General features: G+C 42.1%; 1 protein-coding gene across 17 annotated transcripts in view; it reads right to left on the reverse strand.

Annotated features, from left to right (window-relative positions):
* tenm3 (teneurin transmembrane protein 3) overlaps positions 1-23,303 on the reverse strand; it is a 408,252-nt gene that overhangs the window by 12,540 nt on the left and 372,409 nt on the right. For 16 of the 17 annotated variants that reach the window (XM_037253940.1, XM_037253950.1, XM_037253932.1 and 13 more), the window contains 4 exons: positions 20,263-20,432; positions 19,318-19,444; positions 3,449-3,646; positions 1,812-1,871 (listed from right to left, as the gene is read on the reverse strand). In XM_037253940.1, the coding sequence (XP_037109835.1) occupies positions 1,812-1,871; positions 3,449-3,646; positions 19,318-19,444; positions 20,263-20,432 (555 nt within the window). The remainder of the gene's footprint in view (positions 1-1,811; positions 1,872-3,448; positions 3,647-19,317; positions 19,445-20,262; positions 20,433-23,303) is intronic. The other variant, XM_037254006.1, reaches the window with a different exon arrangement.

Raw genomic sequence — 23,303 nt, forward strand, 5'->3', positions numbered from 1 at the left:
CCGCCTTTGGCCGCCGCCCAGCTCGCTTTGCACCCGACCCCTTTGGCCCCACCTACAGGTGGTGAGCCCATGGGAAGGGGGGCCCACGTTTTCTTTTCGGACTGCGCGCGGCCAGGCCCCATGGGCGAAGGCCCAGCCACCAGGTGCTCGCCTTCGAGCTCCACCTCCAGGCCTGGCTCCAGAGGGGGGTCCCGGTGACCCGCGTCCGGGCGAGGGAAAACTAGGTCCATATATTTTATTCATCATAAGGGGTCTTCTGAGCCGTGCCTTGTCTGGTCCCTCACCTAGGACCCTTTTGCCATGGGCACCATACCAGGGGCATGAAGCCCCAGACAACATGGCTCCTAGCATCATAGGGGCACGCAAACCCCTCCACCACGATAAGGTGACGACTCACGGAGGGGTATATTTCATATAAATGTATTATTTATTTATATACATGTATTATTTATTTATATAAAGGCCGGTCCGCGAAAATATTTCTGACACGTAACCGGTCCGTGGCGCAAAAAAGGTTGGGGACCACTGCTCTATACCATTGAGAGTATACTATAATCAGCAATCAGACACGATGTAAAAACTATATGAAAGAAAACAATACTCCTTTTTCTCCACACAATAATAAATACTTCATGTACCATGCACACCCACACACACGCACCCACACACACGCACACGCACACGCACACACACACACACACACACACACACACACACACACACACACACACACACACACACACACCGTACTTTCCGGACTATAAGTCCCAGTTTTTTTTATAGTTTGGCTAGGGGTGCGACTTATAATCAGGAGCGACTTATATGTCAAATTATTAACACATTACTACTTGATCATTAACACATTACTTACTTTCTATTGTATAATTGATCACTTCACATGTTATTTTCACTTTAAACCGCATGAGGGCGCATTAAAAGTTAAAGTCCCAATGATTGTCATCATACACACATCTGGGTGTGGTGAAATGTGTCCATTGCATTTAACCCATTCCTGTGTGATTTTGATCCATCCCCTGGGGCAGAGGGGAGCAGTGAGCAGCAGCGGTGCCGCGCTTGGGAATCATTTGGTGATCTAACCCCCCAATTCCAACCCTTAATACTGAGTGCCAAGCAAGGAGGCAATGGGTCCCATTTTTATAGTCTTTGGTATGACCCGGCCGGGGTTTGAACCCACAACCTTCCAGTCTCAGGGCAGACACTCTACCACTGGTGCTGTGGAATAATTGGAGCCGCAACTGACAATGAGTCTGACCTCAGCGCCGCATGTATTTCCGGAGTCAGCAGTGGCGTTGTTTATAAGTGACACGGAGGGTGAGGATTCCGATGGATTTAATGATTTGGAGCGGCACAGATGGTTTGATAAACATGTTATTTATGTTATAGTTATTTGAATGTTACATCGGGCACGTTCTCAGTTTCTCGTTTGTGTTCATGTAACATTAGCATAGCGTATTGTTTAGCCTGTTGTTGCCTATTCATGTCTGTTCTTGGTGTGGGATTTTGTCAAATAAAGTTACCCCAAAAATGTTTTTTTTGCATTTTCTGGCTGATGCGACTTGTACTCTGGAGCAACTTATTGTCCGGAAAATACGGTGTGTATATATATGCATGTATATATATATATACTATATTATATATATATATAGTATATATATATATATATATATATATATATATATATATATATACTATATATATATATATATATATATGTTTTAGCATATATATATATATATATATATATATATATGTATGCTAAAACCTTTAAATAAGAAATGAAATGCACACACCTGTCTGCGATATTTGTATAATATACGCCGTCCAGTTCCAAGATGGGCAACTCTAAGGAGCTGATCGAAGAGAAAAAACATCATAACATTTTCATATTATACAATATATTTATGTCTGGACAATGTTCATCACCTAAAAGCAGGCATGTGTATGTTTTTCAATACAATAGTTAACACAGTTGCCAGTTGTCTTAATAACACATAATTTAATAGTAATACTTTGCACATCTCTATAGTGTCATTAATATTCAGGGCTGTCAACTTTGGCCAAATCTTAGATTGAGATTCTCCATTCCTTGAAAAAAACGTTTGCATGGTTTAAATGAGAATCTTAGCCAGTTATTTTTGGGCGATGAAATAATGTGAACCTTTTGAACAGTTTTTTAATGTCATTACCTATTTATTGCTCATAAACTTTACTACAATATACAGTCTTTACTCTAGAATATTAATATGAAACTTTATTAAATTATTATAAATATTCACGGCAGCTTTATTTTTAGACCCTCCAAACACAATATCATAGCAGATTGATGGGCTTAACCTAGTGTTGTTTATCTATCGAAAAAACAGTTCCAGTTTAATTTGTGTTAATTTTGGCATAAGAGGTTTGACTGGATTACTTACACGATTCTGACCGGTGTGGCTGCTTGCATACCCACACATTTCCTGATTAGTGATTTGAGGTGAGTATTATTGCGCGCATTCCTTATTGGTCAGTGTTTGTTTGTATTAGGCAGCTACGGCAGGAACGGCTCCTCAGATGTGCAACGTCCCGGACCGACTTTTGCCGCCCACTGGGCGTGACCTTTGGCATTACTCCTGATTCCACTGGGTTTTTTTCCTTAGCATGACAAATGAAAGTATAGTATGAGAGTGTGAGATCGGACAGAAATGCACGAGACTCTCACTCAAAGCCCAAGAGTTGACAGCTCTGAATATTGTATTCACTGTTGTTACTCCATCCGTGTAGTGTCATTAATACTTCATTGTTCTCACTCGGTCCAGCTATATAATTTGTTGTTCATCAATATAACTAAACTATGGGAAATTTTTGATTGCTTAATGACTCTACGTAATTTGCAAATTTTTGTCTATTTTGACTAAATGTATATTTTGCACTGGTGGTGTTTTTTCCCTAGTGAGTGAGAGTGACTCGAGCAAGACAAATTCTTTGTGTGTTTTAAAATCTAATGGTAGCATTCACTACCACAGCCATCACAACCACAAACCCAAAATTTATTTACACAGTAATTGAGTCTGTGTCATGTGGCACCATGGGTCTTGCCTTCATGAATGCAAATACAAACAATGTGTTCATTGTTTTATGGGGTTATTCACGCTCACTTTTTTCATCTTTGTAAAAGTAAAATTACGTTGCAGGTATCAAACACATAGGCTGCTTAAAAGGGGCTGCCAAATGTGCAGGAATTCTTGAGCCTTGGAGTATGTTGACCAAAGCATATAACAGTATATGCCTAAAATATTCTTTTATTCTTAGGCTCTATATTCTCTGAAGCTGCTTTCAAGAAAAAGTGGAAATCTATTGCACAATTGTACAATATCTAATCTAAACCTGCTGTTACAGCAAATTACGTAAAAGTAATGTCCATATCCAGTGGTACTGGGGTACACACCTGTCCATCTTCAGAATAGTCCACAGTAACTGAGGCGTTGCTCTCAGGTGGAGTGTAGATATTTCTGTAGTAGCCAATGGATCTGATGGTCTGCATGGTGTGTCGAGCCACGCTCGGCATGGTAACAGCTGACAAGCGGTCCCCTGAGTCATAATCGAAAATGTACTGGTGCTGGCTATGCAGCAGTAAGACCATGGACTGTTGAGACAAAAAGCAACAGTATGTAACGTATCCACAGTACGGCAAGTAGGGGTATGGACAACATACCTTGAATGACCTTTTAAAATAAAATAAAATAAAATAAAATAAAATAAAATAAAATAAAATAAAATATATATATATATATATATATATATATATATATATATATATATATATATATATATATGAGCCTCGGCCAAAAGTTGCTTTAAATAATACACCAAATGAACCAAGCAATCAGAGATAGCAGTCCTAAGTGCAGTTGAACAAACATTCAACTACAGCATCAATGTGTGTCTAAGGTAGGGGTCGGCAACCCGAAATGTTCAAAGAGCCATATTGACCCCCCCAAAAAAAAAAAAACATACCTGTCTGGAGCCGCAAAAATCTAAAAGCTTTTCATAAGGCAACATAGACTGTCGATACATGAGCTGTATGCTTACTATTAAAATAATTAAGTAGTCTACAAATACAGTGGAGCCTCGGTTTCCGAACGTCCCAGTTCTCGAACAAATCGGTATTCGCACAAAAAATTCCAGATTTTTTTGCTTCGGATGTCGGACGAAATTTCGGTTGTCGAACCTCGCGAGATGAGCCGAGAGGACCCGCATGCCAACTGACTCCGTTCGTTATTACATTCTCGTTACTCCGAGGATTGCATCAACTCTAATCATGCCTCCAAAGGAAGTAAGTGGGAGCAGTAAAGCTGATCATGGTGAAAAGAAGAAAGTAGTGCGCATAACGGTTGAATTTAAAAAAGAATTAATCGGAAAATATGAGTCCGGTGTGCAAGTGTCAGAGTTGGCGCGGGAGTTTTGCATGGCAAAATCGACAATAAGCTCGATCCTGACAAACAAAGACGCTCTTAAAGGAAGTGATGTTGCGAGAGGGGCGACTGTGCTTACCAAACAACGGCTACACAAACTTTGATACAGTTCTCAAAAAGCTTTTTTTGAATATCCGCACTTTACTACCTACTGAAGCCCAAAACCTTTTATGCAATGACCTTTACATGTCGTTTATATTCACACAAACACTAAATCCATCTGCTCCTGGTTCGGTCTCCCGGTCAAAATTTAGAACCCAATTCGGCCCGCAAGTCAAAACGTTTGCCCACCCCTGCACTAGATGGTAGTCTTTGTTACTTTGGTCCCAGCTCTCTCTCATTCACTAGGTCCCTCTGGGATTTTTGTTCACCGTTCTTGTGGTCATTTTGACCCCACGGGGTGAGATCTTGCGTGGAGAACTTGCACAATTGGTGGCTGACTAAATATTTTTTGCCCCACTGTATATTATACAGTGATCCCTCTTTTATCTTGTGAATTGTGTTCCATAACCACTAGAACCACCCGCAATAATCGAAAATCCGTGAAATAGAAACGGTATATTTATGTCCAGTGGTACCTGTACTATTTTTTGCATCTACTACTTACAAACCAATTTTTGACTTCCGAACCGACAAACCAGCCACGCCTCCTCCCGCCTTTTCTCCTTCGCTCTGCCATTCCCTGTTCGCCTCAGAGCATTAGCAGTGTCAAAACAGTATGTCCCCTGAGACTATCGCTATGAAACTCGATATCTTAAAAGAGCATGGCGAAGGCATGCATATCGTCGAGCTCGCGACGGAGTACGGTTGGTACCCCTGTAAAAACCCACGAAATAGTGAAGCCGCAAAAGGTGACGCACGAACTGATGAGGGATTACTGTACTCCTAGTTACTTCTCTGCATAATACATGCACTTTCTCAGGTTCACAGTACTGTTTGTGCTTCTCAGTGGTGTCTCAACCAGGGACGTGCGGTCAGAGGAGGCAAGGGCGGCCACGCCTCCCCTGCCGTCATGAAAAGGGGAAAAAACAAATTCAATTGTTTTTATTATAAAGTCATTTTCCTTTTAAGTTCAGTAGTTTTGTATCATTTTGAACCAAAATCACAGAATTTTTATAGTTATGTTAAAAAAAAAAGACGATACGCTCAGGGGACCCAACTTCCTGCCTTGCCTCCTCTGAGGATTGCGTAATCACGGCTGCCTGAGCTGACAGGCTCTGCAGTTAGACTGAACTGCTGTCTGTCTCTATGTCGCTGTTTAGGTGTTCAAATACTGTGGCTATATTAACTAATTTCTGTAGTTAAGCTGATGTATATAATATCTAATGTTTTTTGTCATCTGTCTGTAACGTCGTGTTTCTTTAGATCAGTGGTTCCCAAACTTTTGCAGGCTGGCGCCCCCTTTGGCTCCCCAGTGAATTCCTAGCGCCCCCCCCCCCCCCCCCCCAAGGCACATATGGAAACAAACACCTCTTTCTTGATATTTGGTTTGCTGCAATTTGAAAAGAGAAAGGTTAAACATAAATGTGTATTTCACAAATAAAACCCAATTTAGTATTTAGTAAACCAATTTATTTTTTAGCAGTTTTAACTGCCTGGTTAGTTAGCCTGTTGCCACATATTAGCTTTGCGGGCTCGACTGGGGAAACATGTCACGTGACCGGGACGAGTGTCTTGACCTGAATTAATTGATCGTCGATAAAAAAAAAAATTCTGTGCGGCTTGGCGGCCCGGTACCAAGTGACCCACGGACCGGTACCGGTCCGCGGCCCGGTGGTTGGGGACCACTGCCCTAACCAGCTCAACACAACACAACGCGTTCTGGCGAGTCCCCAATTTCATGTTGACTTGAACTCAAGATGATGTTGACCGCCAGAATGCGGTTTTTATTATAAGATAAAATTCTGAACATTACAAGCTTGAAATTACAAACCTGAGCTTTTGCTTTTGTAGTCTATGCTGTCGGATCTGACTGGGCCAGAGCGGCGTGTTGTGTACAAATCGACTGCCGCCCCCCTACCGCCCCTTTCTTCCTCACCGCCCCCCCAGATCTTTCCACCGCCCACTTTGGGAACCACTGCTTTAGATGAACAAAACGGCTTTGAAAAGAGACCCAACGGAGGCAAAGAAAAAAAGTTCTCGAGCCTTATGGTAGGGAGCGCTAGTGATCCCGGGATACTTCATGCGCCCACCTGTAGAATAAGTGATCTCCAGTTCAAATTTACAGTGAACAACTGAGGAGCAGTCGTCCATTTATTTCGTTTTACATTCTTTTTTTTTTTTTTTCACATATCGTTTTACAATGGAGGATTACATATCCAAACGATTTTCAACTATGGATTTTCGGTCGAAGCAGGAGGTCATCATGTAAAGGAAGACAAACTCCGGAGTTAAAAGGTTTGTATTGGACAACAGGACTTCGGAGCATGTCTTTTCAAACGGAGTGGTACGCACGATCGAAAACAAGTTTTTGATTCCATGTGCTTTATTGAGTGTTTTGATGTGTGAAGACTGCTGATATGGGATTTTAATTAAAATATTTCAAATTAAATAATGAATAAGCTACTCTAGAGCAGCGTTCCCCTTTTTTGTGAAACCGTAAGGTGTCGGACAAATTTTACCGGGGGGGTGACGTCAGTGTCTCCCCAGTCATGAACCCCACCGCACGTCACTGGTCTCAACCACCCATTTTTCCATGATGATTGTGGCTATAAACTAAGGTAACCGGTTCAATCACACGCTCATCATGCAGCACCAGGTGGCGCTCTCGTAAATTGCTTTGTGATACTGCCAATGTCTCTGTAAGTGTAGCAAATCAAACGAATATCAGTACTTAATATAATTTTAACAACATCAACATATGACAGGCAAAAAGGGCAGCATTTATTTTTGTACCAATAATATAGTACCATTTAGCCACCAATTCCCTCTTATGCAGGGTTGGGTTACTGGGGAATAAGCCTAAGCAGGGAAGCCCAGAGATCACTCTCCCCAGCCACTTCGTCTATCTCTTTTTTTGTTTGTTGACGATTGATTGACGGACAGAAGCAATGACGAAACCGCTTGAAATAGTAATGGAAGACTGAGACTGACAGTTACACTTTCGTTCAACCTGAAACAAATGACAAACTGACAATGACAGACTGGTGCCCAGGCCACTGATGGATGTCAATGATGGACCGGCAAACTTAGGTAAAATGCCCACCTCTGGTAAATGGAACCATACAGTGTATGGTGGTTACAGAAGATGTCATTTACTAAAGTGAGGGTCCTCAACCACCGGGTTAAGGACTGGCACCAGGCTGCAAACCATTTGGTACTGACCTGCACAAAGTCTAAAATATTTATTTTGAAAATCATATGATATTGAGAAAAGGAATCCCAGAAGCTGACAAAAAAAAGTGAAAAACAAATGTGTTTGGAAGACCTCTGCAAAAAGGGGAACAGACCAAATAACACAACATTAGACAATATCTGCAACATAAATTTTCTGGCAGTCTAACTGGCAGTTATGGTTTTATTGAAAAATGACTCACAAGCACCAAGAAGTACTCTGCATAATACGTTGTGACAGGCTCATAAAATAGGGCAAGGAAACCAACAAAACTGCTTTGTCATATTGAACTCAAGCAAGAATCACAAACCTTTGAATTATTTTAGGGAATACAAAGATTCTCCAATCCAAGTGGATTCTGAGACAGGACTGTCTCAGAAAATTAGAATATTGTGATAAAGTTCTTTAATTTCTGTAATGCAATTAAAAAAACAAAAATGTCATACATTCTGGATTCATTACAAATCAACTGAAATATTGCAAGCCTTTTATTATTTTAATATTGCTGAATATGGCATACAGCTTAAGAAAACTCAAATATCCTATCTTAAAATATTAGAATATCATGAAAAAGTATACTAGTAGGCAGGGCTGTGGACTCGGTCGGATTTTTGCACCGAGTCCGAGTCCGGCCTCTTGACCACGAGTCCGAGTCCGGCTGTCCATTTTTTCTGTTAATTCATGTGACTGCTTAGTCTTTATTCAAGGCTAATTTAGATCAAAATCTAAATAATTACAACAGTTTTGTGATGGCTTTGTCTTTATTAAACATATAAACGAATACAATAAACAGATACTTTCAAGTTTTAATCATTAATTACACCATTATAGCTCAGACGTTTATCTAAACACAAATAATTAGTGATGACCCCACAACTATCGAAACACATCAATGATATAAGCTGGGTGACATAATCGTCCTTGACATTGGTACATAATGTAAACATTAGCCTAAGTGCAACTCAACGCGGCCGCATTGATCGTAACTTACGCTCCGTTTCCCCCCCAAATCTAGAGGCAAAACATTGTTCTCTCGCTACTCCCGGATTCTTCCATCTTGGCTGCGCGCGGGGCATTGTGGGTCTTGTACGTGCACGCACGCAGGCAGGCGCGCACGCAACAACTAAATTTGTCTTCATAACAAGCAAGCAGGGCTGTGGACAGTATTCCTACGCGCATTCTCAGCAGCATGATGAAAATAAAATTCAATAACGTCACTGAGGCATATTTTAACGAACTCCACTTCATTGTATGGCTTTTTAGCCCGTGCAATGTTCCAAGCCAGTTGAAACAATGCAAGTGTGACAGTCTCTGAGTGCTTCGTAATTTTTTTGAAAAACTGTACCTATTTTTCAAAGTCTCCAAACTTGTGCTTGCGAAATTCAGTCCCTTTTGCAAAGTCCTTATCGATATTGGCATGAAGTGAGCTGAAGTGGTGCTGACCATTTGAAGCTTTTAAATGCGCCAATGACGTCCGACATATCAGGCAGAATGGCTTGCCATAGCGTTCAACAAAAAACAACTTTAACTCTGTTAAAAACGTCCTGTGTTCATCGTCATATATTCGGTTAGCTGTGCATTTTTTCCTTGCCATTTTGGCAAGCGTCTTGTCAGCTTTTCTGGACCTAATGGGCCCCCGTAGTCACAGTCGCCATTCATTAAAAAGCCAGCAAAACCAATCGCTCTGTTTGTCCCTCCTCTTTGCGGGATTTCCCCTCACGTGGCGGCCGACAAACGCCGGCGGCGCTCAATGCTGTCAAGTTCTTTTTCAAACTTGATCGTAAGCAGGGCTGTGGACAGTATTCCTATGCGCATTCTCAGCAGCATGATGAAAATAAAATTGAACGTATTTTTTTTATTTTCGGACTCGGTGGACTCGGTCAAAATCAGCACCGAGTCCGAGTCCGGCAAAAATGACCGAGTCCGACCGAGTCCGAGTCCCCGAGTCCGAGTCCACAGCCCTGCTAGTAGGGTATTCAACTAATCACTTGAATCGTCTAATTAACTCGAAACACCTGCAAGGGTTTCCTGAGCCTTGAAAAACACTCAGCTTGGTTCAGTAAACTAAATCACAACCACGGGGAAGACTGCTGATCTGACTGTTGTCCAGAGGACCATCATTGACACCCTCCATCAAGACAACGGAAAAAGCGTCTGACTTGGGCTATGGAAAAGAAGCAATGGACAGTTGCAGAGTGGTCCAAAGTCCTCTTTTCAGACGAAAGCAAGTTTTGTATTTCATTTGGAAGTCAAGGCGCCAGAATCTGGAGAAAGGCTGGAGAGGAGCAAAATCCAAGTTGCTTGAAATCCAGTGTGAAGTTCCCACAGTCAGCGATGGTTTGGGGAGCCATGTCAGCTGCTGGTGTTGGTCCACTGTGTTTCATCAAGTCCAGAGTAAATGCAGATTTTGGAGCACTACATGCTTCCGTCTGCTGAAGAGCTCTATGGAGATGATGAGTTTCATTTTCCAGCATGATCTGGCGCCTGCCCACAGTGCCAAACCCACCACTAAATGGTGTACTGATCATGGCATTACTGTCCTCGATTGGCCTGCCAATTCTCCTGACCTGAACCCCATTAGAGAATTTGTGGGGTATTGTGAAGAAGAAGCTGAAAGACACCAGACCCAACAATGCAAATGAGCTAAAGGCCGCTATTGAAGCATCCTGGGCATCCATAACACATCAGCAATGCCACAGGCTGATTGCCTCCATGCCACGCCGCAATGATGCAGTAATCCGTGCAAAAGGATTCCCAACCAAGTACTGAGTGCATTAATGGACATTTTCAAATGTTTGATTTTGTTTTGCTGTTATAAATCTTTTTTTTTTACTTGGTCTGAGGAAATATTCTAATTTTTTGAGATAGGATTTTTGAGTTTTGTTAAACTGTAAGCCATAATCAGCAATATTAAAATAATAAAAGGCTTGCAATATTTCAGTTGACTTGTAATGAATCCAGAATGTATGACTTTTTTTTTAATTGCATTACAGGAAATAAAGAACTTTATCACAATATTCAAATTTTCTGAGACAGTCCTGTACAGTATTCCCTCAAATATCGCAAGGGTTAGAAAAAAAAAACCCCAATGCCAGCAATAAGGACATACCCACAAAGTAGAGGTTGACTTTAATTTTCTTTCAGGGTGGTTACACCTCCATTACCCCGTTAAGAGCCCCTCCCAGCCCAAACAGTTCCCTTCCCTCTAAATCAGGGGTGTCAAACTCAAATTCACAGTGGGCCAAAATTTTAAATTGAACAAAGCCGCGGGCCAAGGTTGAACAAATGAACCTTTTAATATGGAATCAAACAAGTTTTGATTTTACAATGAATATTGAACAAGCAAGGCTTATATAACTTAAAAGTGCAGGCGTGCAAAATCAAGTTGATAATAACACTAATAATACTAATAATAACAATAATAGTAATAATAATAATAATAATAATAAAACATATCAATGGCATATTAAATAAAATTTAAATAAAAATGGAATGCCTCCTTTCTGTTTGCAGCCTTCTGAGGTAAATGTCAAAATTAGCTTCTTACACAGGCTAATAAATTTGAAAATAAAATAACATAACTATGAATAAATCAACCATTCAGGCCTTGGAGTAGCAAGAAAAAGTGCATAGAAAATGTATTTACTGCTCATTTTGCGACACACTGATCTACTCTGATGCGGCCAAGCCAGATACCTGGCATCTTTTCTTGGATGCCAGTTCATCAATGTCGGGGCTTAGGGTTTGAGCTGAGGAAACCGTCATTATCGAACAAAGGTGTTCGTCAGTCAGACGTCTCCTGTGAGAAGTTTTCGTCATCTTCATTGAGGAAAAAAGTTGCTCACATAGGTAAGTGCTACCAAACATGGAGAGCAATTGAGCAACTTCAGTGCGAAGCTGAGGCATCGTGTCAGGGATGAACTGTGGAAACTGTGCGGCCCCAACAGCATCAAACTTTGACTTCAGCGTTTCATCACACTGGAGTTCAATCAGCTCCATTTGGAGGTTGGTTGGTGCTTTTTCCACATCAACTGCGAAGGGATTACTAAGCAGTTCAAATCTAAGTTTCTGGACATCAAAGTCGCCAAACCGCCGGCTAAACTCAGCGCCGAGCGCACTGAGTTTTTCAGCAAACTGTGCGCACACGGCGATAGAGATCTGCGTTTTTATGGTTTGGCAGCAGGGGAAATGGCCAAAGTTTGCTTGTAGCATCTGATTCTCCCACAGGCACATCTTCATTTTAAAAGCTCTCACTGACGCATACATATCTGTGATGATGCGTCCCCGCCCCTGCAGCTGCAGGTTCAGCACATCGAGGTGGCTTGAGATGTCACACAGAAAGGCCAGCTCACACAGAAACTTTTGCTCCCGGAGCTCTGCTGTGTCCTTCCTTTGCTCTCCAGAAACTGGCATATTTCTTCACGCAGTTCGAAAAATCTGTTCAGCACTTTTCCGCGGCTTAGCCATCTCACCTCTGTGTGATACGGCACATCTGTGTATTCTGAATCACACTCTTCCAGAAAAGACTTAAACTGGCGGTGACATAACATCCTCCATCTTCAGCGCTTTACCACACAGGGATTCTTGATGTAAGATGCAGTGATAAACAGATAATTCACCTGCACAGTTCTCTTCGCGCATCTTTTCACGAATCCTGCCCACCAGTCCATTCCTTTTACCACTCATGGCTGGCGCACCATCAGTGGTTAATCCCACAAGTTTATTCCACGGAAGGTTTATTTCAGTTACACATTTGCAAACCTCCTCAAAGATTTCTTTCCCTGTGGTTGTGCCATGCATTGGTTTAAATCCCAAAAGCTTCTCCGTAACACACAGATTTGAGTCCACGCCGCGGACGAAGACAGACAGCTGCGCAGTATCAGACGCGTCAGTGCTCTCATCCACAGCAAGGGAAAAAGAAACAAAATCTTTTCCCTTCTCCATCAACTGGACATGCAGATTGGTGGCAAGCTCGCATGTGCGGTCAGCTATTGTGTTTCTGCTCAGGCTTACGTTTGCAAAGGCTAGCTTTTTCTCTGGGCACACTTGGTCACAAACCTTCATCATGCACTTTTTTACAAACTCTCCCTCATTAAAGGGTCGGGCTGATTTGGCGATTTCTTGTGCCATGATATAACTTGCCTTTACAGCAGCCTCACTTTGTGTTGTGGCTTTTGTGAACATTTTCTGTTGTGAAACCAAACCTCTTTTCATCTCCTTTACTTTCTGGCTCCTTTGAGCCGTGTCCAGGTCCTTATATTTGTCCTGGTGTTTGGTTTCATAGTGTCGTCTAATATTGTACTCCTTAGTTACTGACACGTTGGCTCCACAAACAAGACAAACAGGTCTGTCTTGTATACATGTAAACAGATATTCTGTCTCCCACCTGTCCAGAAAAGTTCTATTTTCTGCCTTTCTTTTCGCCATTTGTTGGTAGGGTAACACAGTGACAGCTGTCGTTTGAGGTCGCAGTGTGGGGGAGAGGCACGGAGATGCGGGGTGTGCACATAGACTGTATATAAGAAATGGACGTAACGTCCGTGACGTCACCCATTGGTTTGTGGACTGCTGCTCGGAAGCCAATAGTATCGAATCTAGGCAGCGCCATCTTGAAAATTTCAGGTGCATTCTGGGAAAAAATGAACACGGATTCTACTTATATAGGCATGAGGCGGAGTCATGAACGGACGTATGGGCGCCAAAGCAACAGCAGAGCATTATGGGATTTGTAGTACAAGCGATGAATGCGGTGTTACAGCGCTGCCGCCGTATAATACCGGCGGGCCAGCTCTAATATTAATTTGAAATTGCCTCGCGGGCCAAATATAATTACACTGCGGGCCAAATTTGGCCCGCGGGCCAGAGTTTGACACCTATGCTCTAAATGCTTGTTACACTTTATAAATTTAACTTTGAAAACGCAAAATGAAGAATACATGGTGAGCTGCAGGCTGTGAGAAGTCCCCCAGCAGCAGACGAGTACAACGGAACGTTGGCTAATCCCCTGTACATTCATGTTTTTAAGACAAACAACGGTTCCCTTCCCTCTAAATCAGAGGTGTCAAACTTATTTTTGACATGGGATACTTTGTAGATACAGATGACCATTATGACCGTGAACTCAAATAAATGTTTAATCACCTCATCATATTATAACATTATATTACATGCAAAAAATCATAGATTACTAGCTTTGACATCAGATGTCAAGGATAAGTTTGTTCTCTTATTGCTTGTTACTGTAAAAAGGTTGAAAATTAAGTCTCGCAATATCCTAATTATTTATTACACATGACAAACATTTTGGTACAGATTTAAGTGGGGGTCATGGAAGTTCACGGGCCACATAAAATGATGTGGGGGGGACGGATGACTTTTTTTTTAGCGCTGTATGCCAAAACCAGCAGACACAGACACAGCTTCTTCCCTTAGGCTGTCGCTCTGATGAACTCACACCACTCATAGAGACTCAGAGACATCACTGCGCAATAACATCCTGCTCTCGCCACTTAAATGTTGTTAGTTACCTGAATGTTGTCAGTCACTTAAATGTTGTACAGAGGCTGAGATCAACCGGAGTAAAATTCCCTGTTTGGCATGCACATACTTGGTCAATAAACCTTTGTTCTAAATACTTGTTAGACTTGATTTTATTTATTTTTTTTTAAATGCAAAATGAAGAATGGTGTTGATAAAAGAACTATAAAGTGCACTCTATTTGCCATATACCATTCCTTCGCCGCCAAATAAATAAATAATATAATAGAATAGAATGCCCTTTATTGTCATTTTACAACTTAGTTGTACAACGAAATTCGGATAGCGTCGCCCTTCCTAGTGCTATTAGCTATTAGTCTAAGAATGAAGGTTAAAAAATCGTATTTACAGTATGTTCAATGTGGGTATATGTATTAACATGAATGAGGTTTGTACAGAAAGTAAATAATAAAGAGTAAATAGTTATTGCACGTAGTTTTTAAAGGAGTGTCGGTGTTGTATAGCTGGTGTTGTCATCAGAGATCTGGACTCCCAGGAATCTGATGTCGTGGACCCTCTCCACAATCTTGCTGTTGATGCATGGGGGGGGGATCTCTTTTTTTCCTTCTGTCCACGATGACCTCCTTTGTTTTCTTGGTGTTCAGAACCAGGTTATTTGCAGAGCACCAGTTCGTGAGCTTCTGGACCTCCTCCCTATAGGCTATCTCGTCACCATTCGAGATCAGCCCGACCACTGTGGTGTCATCAGCAAATTTTACAATCATGTTGTTGCCGTGGGCCGGACTGCAGTCATGGGTATAAAGACAGTAGAGGAGTGGGCTCAGCACGCAGTCTTGTGGTGAACCAGTGCTCAGTGTGCGTGTAGAGGAAAGGTGGGGGCCAAGTCTCACCGTCTGGGGCCTGTTGGTCAAGAAGTCTTTGATCCAGGTGCAAGTGAGAGGGGGGAGGCCCAGAGTGTCCAGCTTCGTGACCAGAACGTTTGGGATGATTGTATTATAAGCCGAGCTGTAGTTCACAAAGAGCATTCTCGCATAGCTCTGCTGCTGTTCCATGTGTCTCAACACAGCATGCAGAGCTATGGTGATGGCGTCCTCCGTGGATCTGTTCGCCCGGTATGCGAACTGATGGGGGTCGAGTGTGGGGGGGAGGCAGTCCTTGATGTGTTGGAGAACCAGTCTCTCGAAGCACTTCATTGTTACTGGGGTGAGGGCAACAGGGCGGTAGTTGTTGAGGCTGGTTGGGGGTGAATATTTTGGTATGGGGATTATTGTGGCTGACTTCAGGCAGGTAGGAATGACTGCTTGTGCCAGCGAGAGGTTAAAGATCCTGCAGAAAATCGGGGACAGCTGGTGGGCGCAGGCTCACTTTGCCAGGTACTCCATCTGGACCAGGAGCCTTTCTGGGGTTTACTGCCTGGAGCACACGCCTCACCTCCTGCTCCTTTACAGTGAGTGGAGGGGTGCTGGGATCTGGTGTGGATGGAGGTGGGGGGAGGGCTACAGCGGGTGAGTGAGGCTGTGGTGATTCAAAGCGGGCAAAGAAGCAGTTGAGCTCCTCTGCCAGCGACTCACTTGGGTCTGACGTCACCTCACAGCTCCTGACGTTGGTGATGGTCTGGATGCCCTGCCACACCTCTCGTGGTCTGTTGCTGGCGAGGTGGGACTCCATCTTCCTCATGTACTCCGCTTTGGCTTTTTTAATCCCTTTCTTCAGTTCAGCCCGAGTTGAGCTGTAAAGGGCTCTGTCGCCTGACCTGAAGGCAGAGTCACGGGCCCTGAGGAGTGAGCGGACCTGGCTGGTCATCCAGGGTTTCTGGTTGGGAAAGACCCGAATGGTTTTGTCCACGCATACGGTTCCCATGCAGAATTTGATGTAGTTCAGGACTGACTCCGTGAACATGGCCAAGTCTTGGTGGTGAAATAGGTCCCAGTCCGTGTTTTGAAGGCAGTCCTGGAGTTGACCGAGTGCATTTCCAGGCCAAGTTGTTACAGTCCTTATGGTGGGCCTGGATCTGCGTCTGAGAGGAGTGTATGCGGGGATGAGTAGCAAGGAGAAATGGTCTGACTGTCCGAGGTGGGGGAGGGGTATGGCTCTGTACCCATGCTTGATGTTGGAGTACATGTGGTCCAGAGTGCTTTCCCCTCTTGTTGGGCACTTAACGTGCTGGTGAAACTGTGGGAGTACAGTCTTCAGATTGTTCCTATTAAAGTCTCCTGCTATTATGTGAACACCATGGGGGTGGGCCCGCTGCTGTTCATTGATGGTGTTCAGCAGGAGAGAGAGCGCCGCGCTAGCGTTAGCATTCGGCGGGATGTAAACAGCGGTGATGATCACCACTGTTACCTCTCTCGGTAGAAAAAAGGGCCGACATCTAACAGACGTACTCAATATCGGTGGAGCAGTGCCTCGCTATGATGCCGCTGTTGTTGCACCAGTCCTCATGCACGTAGATACAGAGCCCCCCACCTCTTTTTTTGCGGGAGTCCACAGTCCGATCCCAGCGGTGTAGCGAACGACCTGCTAGCTGCACACTAGTATCGGGGATCTTCAGATTCAGCCAGGTCTCCGTGATAATGAGAGCGCAGCAGTCACGAACATAGCGATTTCTCGCAAGCTGTAATTCCAGATCTTCCATCTTGTGGGTGAGGGATCTGCCGTTGGTGAGATACAGGCTCGGGAGGGGTGGCTTGTGCGGTTGGTTCTTTAGCCTTAGCAGGAGGCCGGACCTGCGGTCTCGCTTCTGCTTCCTCTCCCTCCTCCGCCTGCGGCGCTTTCCAGTCCCAACAACAATCCACGGAGAGTCCGGCGGTCTTGCTAGTTTGTCCGGGATGTTTTGGCTGTATTGAAATTCCCTCGAGACTGCGGTCTTATGTCGATAGCCGATGTCTACGAGGTCCTGTCGGCTGTAGTGGTGTGCCGCCGAAGCGAAAATACAAAAAGTCCACAAATAGACACACAGAAAACGCAAAAACAAACACTGAAGGGGAGAGCCCTGAGCCGCAGCGTCTGAGCGCGCCGCCATCTTGGTTATTCTAGTAAATAAATAAATAAATAAATAAATAAACATTGACACTCCTAATCAGCGAAACAGCAAGGTCACGAGAGGTGAACCATGATATAGCAAGGGAACACTGTACTCCCCTAAGTCTGTAAGACAATATTTTTTCTGTAAGGCAGCAATTAGTGGTTCACATTCACATCTGTAGAATATACACCTAAATCTCGATTTTACGCGGTCTTTGGGGTCTAGAATTTGGGAATCGGAAACCGAAAGCGTGTTGTATAGAAAGTGTTGTTTTTTTAGAAAGGCATGTTGTTAGGCAGCTGAAAGGGGTCTTAAGTGACTAAACACTATGTCACGTGTCAAACTCAAGGCCCGGGGGCCAGATATCATTTTATGTGGCCCGCGAAGACACATTGTGCATCAAATTCATATGTCAATATTAAAATGACTAATTGTTTTCACTTTTAAAAAATAGCTCTATTGCTAGCAATTTTTATTACCATTCATATTTTTAAAATATGTTAACAGTTTTTCTTAGTCTCTGTTTTGAAAACTCGTTATTCATCTAGTCATTCACTAGTTTGTTGAGTACCGTACACTATATATAATTTGAGACATTCAGACATTTATTTGGGTTGGCAATTTCAATGGCCCTTCGAAGGAAACCATGACTATGATGCGGCCCACGACAAAAATAAGTTTGACACCCCTGCCCTATGTAGTCACTTCCCGGGGCTGATAAACGGAGTGTTAGGACATGTGCCTTGCACTTGAAAATACGAAAGAAAAACAGAGTTCGGTTGGTGAAGCTCTGAAGAATACTTGCAGGTTTAGTTCCCTTAGCAATCAACACGGTAAATAACGTATAACATAAAGCTAACAAAACACTGGTATTTTCTTGGCGTTGGACACAGTCAAAAACTGTTTGCTTCCTGTTAACCCCGCTGGTGTTCAAATTCATCGAGAGTTTTATAGTGCAATGCATGGAATGCACAAGAGTCCTTTAGTGGCTCATACAGGGTTACGTTACGTTAATTTACATCAGACATGTTGTTGGGCAGCCAAAGGGGTCGATTTGCCCTCCGTCACCCACACATCGAAGTATGTTGACATTTCATTCAAAGAGAAGCGATACGAGGATGACAATATCAGGCGGATTGAGTAAGTAATTTTGACACGATGGGAATTGGATGAAAGAGAGAATAAAGCAGCCACTTATTCTGCCACTGTGCTCTTTGACTTGTGACTGTATGACTGGAAGAGGTGCTTCCGTGAACTTCCCCCTTTGCGAATCAAAAACAATCCTAGCTATCTGTAACACTGTAATAAAGCAGTCATAATGATCAAACAGCCCAACTTCTTATTATGAAATGTCTTTTTGTGAGAATCTAAAGAAGCTTTTCTTGTGTAGTTTTTTATTTTTAAACTGAACCAATAAAGACCTTCTCATAAGCTAACTGTGAGCCATGAGAGGTCTGTCAGTTATGAAGAGCAACTTTCACACAGTTTGTTTCCCTTGTTTCCCACTTAACACCCTCCACAAGGGAACAGTCTTCAGTTAATGGTGCTTCCTATTTGCTTGCAAATTTACAGTGATAACCTTGCTTTGTGCAAGGAAGGAACACAGAACTAACCTTTTAAGTCAGTTTGCTTTTGAGTGTGTGTGTGTGTGTGTGTGTGTGTGTGTGTGTGTGTGTGTGTGTGTGTGTGTGTGTGTGTGTGCGTGCGTGTGTAGATGTGTGTATGTGTGTGTGAGTGTGTCATTTATCTTTTTATCATGTCTCTGCAGACACATCTGTCTGTACTTCACTGAAAGAAAGATGCATGTGGGCTTCTCTCTTTCCCCTTGAGTTGGTAGAGTTGCTGCACATGGATATGGGTATAAATAAGCAGTCGGACTTAATTTGATATCGTATGATGCTGCCAAAAGTTAGTAGTAAAATACAGCAATAAAAGTGTAACCATTTGTCCATAGTAACTGTGTATAAACTGTAGCTCTCCTTTACCTTATCTAAATAGGTGTAGCTCCATGTCTTTCCATCAGCAAATACTCTGGAAATGATCCTTCCTTGACTGTCATACTCCCATTTCTCTGTGGTTGGACCCCTTTGCAAGCCAGTTACCTGCCCAGTACTGGACACACACAGAAAACCACACTAGTCAAATCATATTAATATGAGTGTTTAAAAATTGCAACTTAGATGGCTACCTTGCACTACATTACTTTAAGTCGTTATCTTCCTTTTTTAAACTTAGACCACAGCTAAAATAGATGTTGATTAATCACTCCCTGACATTGTCTACCTTGTTTAGCAATAGTTTGTAGATGTTCTTAGAATCTGTGTGTCTGCGGCAAAGATACTGCAAAAGAAAATGGCTCTTTGAGAAAAGTATCTTTGATGGTAAGTTACTTAAAATCAAAGTGTGGGATCTGATGGGATACTGAGTAGTGCATTTGAATTTGACTGTTGACTAGTGGTGCAGGAATCAAGTGATGTGTCACTGCAGCCTACAAGTCAGCATTGACTTGCCACTCAAGATTAATTGTGCTCATTTTTATAGCAATTAATTTGCAATGTAATTAATTCATTTAATTAACGCGTTAAACTGATAGCCCTAGTTAGAATGTGACAAGATAGGAATGGGAAGAAAACAAAAAGCGCCACGTAACTAAAAAAACATAATTGTGTTAGAATGTAACATAAGCGCCATTCAAACAGAGAATTGTAACTGTGTTAGAATTTAACAAAAGACGGGAAGAAAACAATTCAGGTTTACACATTGGTTTCTCTCTCCCTCTGGTGTATCTCTAAACTCTAATAACTAGGGTCCCAAAAGTACTCCGTGTGTAAGGTGGCCTATAATAAGTGATTTGACACTGAATACATAGAATTACATAACAATCCTGATCAAACAAATTAGTGTAAATTCCTCAGGGCACAGATGATTACCTGGAGTATGTCAGGTTAACAGCGAGTAACTTGCTGCTTGGAACCCAGAGCGTCGGATGCCCTTGGGTGTCATAAATGATCTTCAGAAGGAACTTCCGGTGATCATCATAAATCTTCTCTGTTCGTAAAGTGCGATCGTAATCTACAGACAATAGGTTCCTTCCATTCACCTTTGAATGAAAGAGAGATATGTTCACATCTTACAAGGAAAACAAGGCAGTTACCCAGTAGTGGTGAATTTGTCCGTTAATGTTAAAGTGCAGAGGTGGGATGCCCTGAGTCCTTGAGTTTCTGCGAGTATTTCACCCAGTCCAAGTCAGCCAAACACTTTAGAGCACAGACTTAACGGTACCACGTCACACACATCGCACAGCTGACATGCAACCAAATAAATAATAGAAATATAACTAAGTTCTGTACCTTTTGTTCCCACAAACCGCAATTACATACGTCCCATTTTCACCTATCATCACATTGTGCGCACATGGGTCAGGAAGGAAACTCAGGGATGGACAGACAATGCCCACCTCTGTTGAAGTGTACACATGCAGTCGAGACAAGAGACTGATTAATCTTGACCAAAAATCGTCCCACAACTGTAGATCTCATCTTCAGGTGGCAAAAATTCTAAAAGAAAATACTTGGGAAATTACTAAATGATATGGTCCATTTGATTCACTCTTTTGGAACAGTGACACTATATCAGGTTGCTCACTGGTATATCAGAAACAGATATATACTGTTAAATGTCAAATGCTAAAAACATGGACAGATAGATTACAAAATTGTCCAAGAAGAAAAAAGAAACACGAGGCACATGCACAACAACGACTGGTCCAAACTTTTTTATTACCATCTTTGGCTTACATGTGAGCAATGTAAAACTGCTGGACATGATTATAGTGATATAGTAAATGTACCCAATGCATGGAGAAGCCTTTGAAGGACTAAGACTGTTGCGCTGCCTTCTGCCAATATTTACTGTTGTGAGCTTTGCAGCTGTAGCAGTAGTATTAATTAGTTTCTGTTGTATTTTAAGGTAGCACAAATATAATACCTATCACAATTTCAGTGTAACTCTTTTAACATTTAACATTATTTTAACCTGAATGCAGGTTTTTCTTTGGATGTCCACTTTCTAGAGTTGTAATATTTGTCCTGTTGGTTCCAAAGAAACAGTCTTTGTATTACATGTATTTTTCAATATGTGGAGGTAAAAAACAAACTCCTACTTTAAGACATGTTTTTAACCAGTTTGTAGTTTTTGTCATCTTGTCTATAAAGCAGTGACAGTTTCCATATTTTTCGTCCTATGTTGATGTAGCCTGGCAAGCCACACCCATTAAGAAAGTGTGTCTGGAGACCAAGCCCTACACCACAGCTGAGCCGTGGTTCGAAACAAACCGTTCAATCAAATTTCTTTATTTGCTGTAATGTATCCTTCATGCTCTATGCCGCTCTTCAGTGGCAGAATCCCATCCTCATTCAAAATGGCATAGGGTAGAGACATGAGTTTGACAACCTTATTCAGCAATGAATCAGTCTTGAATAACCAGAAACATGCTGACTGTCTGTTTGGCCACCCTTATCCCCTTACTGCCCAATAGTTCGCACTACATGCGCACTAAAAAGTAAAAAGGAGTTCCTTCATTCTGTTTGGCAATTCGGACTATTTATTGTGAATAAAAAATATTTATTTTAAACTGTATTTTATTTCATTTGTTATCCACATTTATGGATATTTTTTATTTAATTATAAAAAAATTATATCACATTATAATTACCGTATTTTCCTACTTTTCTACTACTTTTTGCACAAGCTTTGAATCCTGTGGCTTGTGCGGTGCGGTGTATTTATGGATTTTTTGTGATTTTTGTGATGTTTATTACTTATTCACTTATTCATTCGTTAGTAAACAGGTTGTGGACTGCTGTTGTGCTGCACCGCTTTTCTTGGCGGAGGGATATGCAACCAGACACATGGTCACTGGGGAGAAGAGTGGTGTGTTGATTTGATCACATGTCCGTCCGCCAGGCAAATAGTGCCGCACAATTGACACGAACAAGAGACAGAACGAAATCAAGACGGACATTACTGGAGAAAGGAAGCTATTATACTCAAACCCTCATTACGGGGGACAAAAGAAGCGTATATAATGCTGCTTTTAAGTTAAAGGCAGTCGATTTGGCTCTTAACGAAGGAAATAGAGCTGCTGCATGTACTATAGAGCAGTGTTTCCCAACCCTTTTTCATTCACGGCACACCTTTTCATTGGAAAAAATCTCGAGGCACACCACCAACAAAAATCTGTTAAGTGTTACACCAGCTTCTATATTAAAATCAGTTATATTACAACGAAAGACGTAAAGTCCTATTCGTATATATGTATGAAGAGTTGAATAATTGAATACAAATAAATACTAAATATTATTTTAAATGTACTGTATTTCTTCGTTTAAATCAGGGGTCTCAAACTCCAGTCCTCGGGGGCCGCATTCCTACATGTTTTCCAAGTTTCCCTCGTTAAACACACCTGATTCAAATGATCAGTTCATCCTCACGTTCTGCAGGAGCCTGATCATTGAATCAGGTGTGTTTAACGAGGGAAACTTGGAAAACATGTAGGAATGCGGCCCCCGAGGACTGGGCTTTGAGACCCCTGCTTTAAATAAAAGTGAGTTTTTTAAAAACGTTTTAGACAGTGTAAGGAATAAACTATTGAAAGTGATTGTGATTAAAATCCAAAAGAATCAACATGACTTTGTTTACTGTTTTAGACTAGCGCTATAAATATTACAACAATAAGAACAATGTCACTTCTAAAGACGCTCTGCTGTTCCAACAGCAGCTGAATGACTATCACAGTCGAGGTGTCTCAACTTGACTGTGTATTTTATGTTGGTGAAAAATTAACAATCCAGGTTCTCTGGTTGAACTGCATGCTCGGATTTCCATCGGATCACAAACGCACCACAACCGTCATAGTGTCTGTCCCTGTTAGCAGAAGCACACAGCAACACACACATAAACTGAATATGTG

Source organism: Syngnathus acus, chromosome 1 (assembly GCF_901709675.1).
Source record: "Syngnathus acus chromosome 1, fSynAcu1.2, whole genome shotgun sequence".
NCBI classification, from domain to species: Eukaryota; Metazoa; Chordata; class Actinopteri; order Syngnathiformes; family Syngnathidae; genus Syngnathus; species Syngnathus acus.